Here is a 387-nt window from a genome sequence, read left to right on the forward strand (position 1 = left end):
CTCTGCCCGGCGTCCCGAGCCCTGGTCCGAGCTGAAGGAAAAGGGCGAGGGGAGCGCTGTAGGGCTGCTGCTCAGCTCCCCCGAGCACGAACATTCAGGGCTTTTTCGTTAACTCAGCGCGCTGCTGTGTTGCCTGTGCACTTACCCGTCCTCTGACAGGTTCTTGGGGGGTTCTCTGGCAGGAAGGATCCTGGCTGCTCTAGGAATAGGTTGCAAACCTTTTTATCCCTCCCTCAGCTAACGCCTTCAGTGTGTTTTGCAGTGTAACTGTACCAAAATGGGTCCACCAAGTTATCCGGCCGATAGCAGCGGAACTGGAGCTCTTTATGCCGCAGCCCTTTGCGGGGGAAATCCTGGGAATGTGCAGAGCCCTGGGAATAAGTCTTG

At 56.8% G+C, this 387-nt stretch overlaps 1 protein-coding gene across 1 annotated transcript in view; it reads left to right on the top strand.

Moving 5' to 3' along the window:
• The first annotated feature begins 275 nt into the window (after window positions 1–275).
• NAAA (N-acylethanolamine acid amidase) overlaps window positions 276–387 on the top strand; it is a 9,665-nt gene continuing 9,553 nt past the window's right edge. The window contains 1 exon segment of the mRNA XM_010008521.1: window positions 276–381. Coding sequence (XP_010006823.1) covers window positions 327–381 — 55 coding nt within the window. The 5' untranslated portion in view covers window positions 276–326.

Source organism: Chaetura pelagica, unplaced genomic scaffold (genome assembly GCF_000747805.2).
Source record: "Chaetura pelagica isolate M959 unplaced genomic scaffold, ChaPel_1.0 scaffold272, whole genome shotgun sequence".
NCBI classification, from domain to species: Eukaryota; Metazoa; Chordata; class Aves; order Apodiformes; family Apodidae; genus Chaetura; species Chaetura pelagica.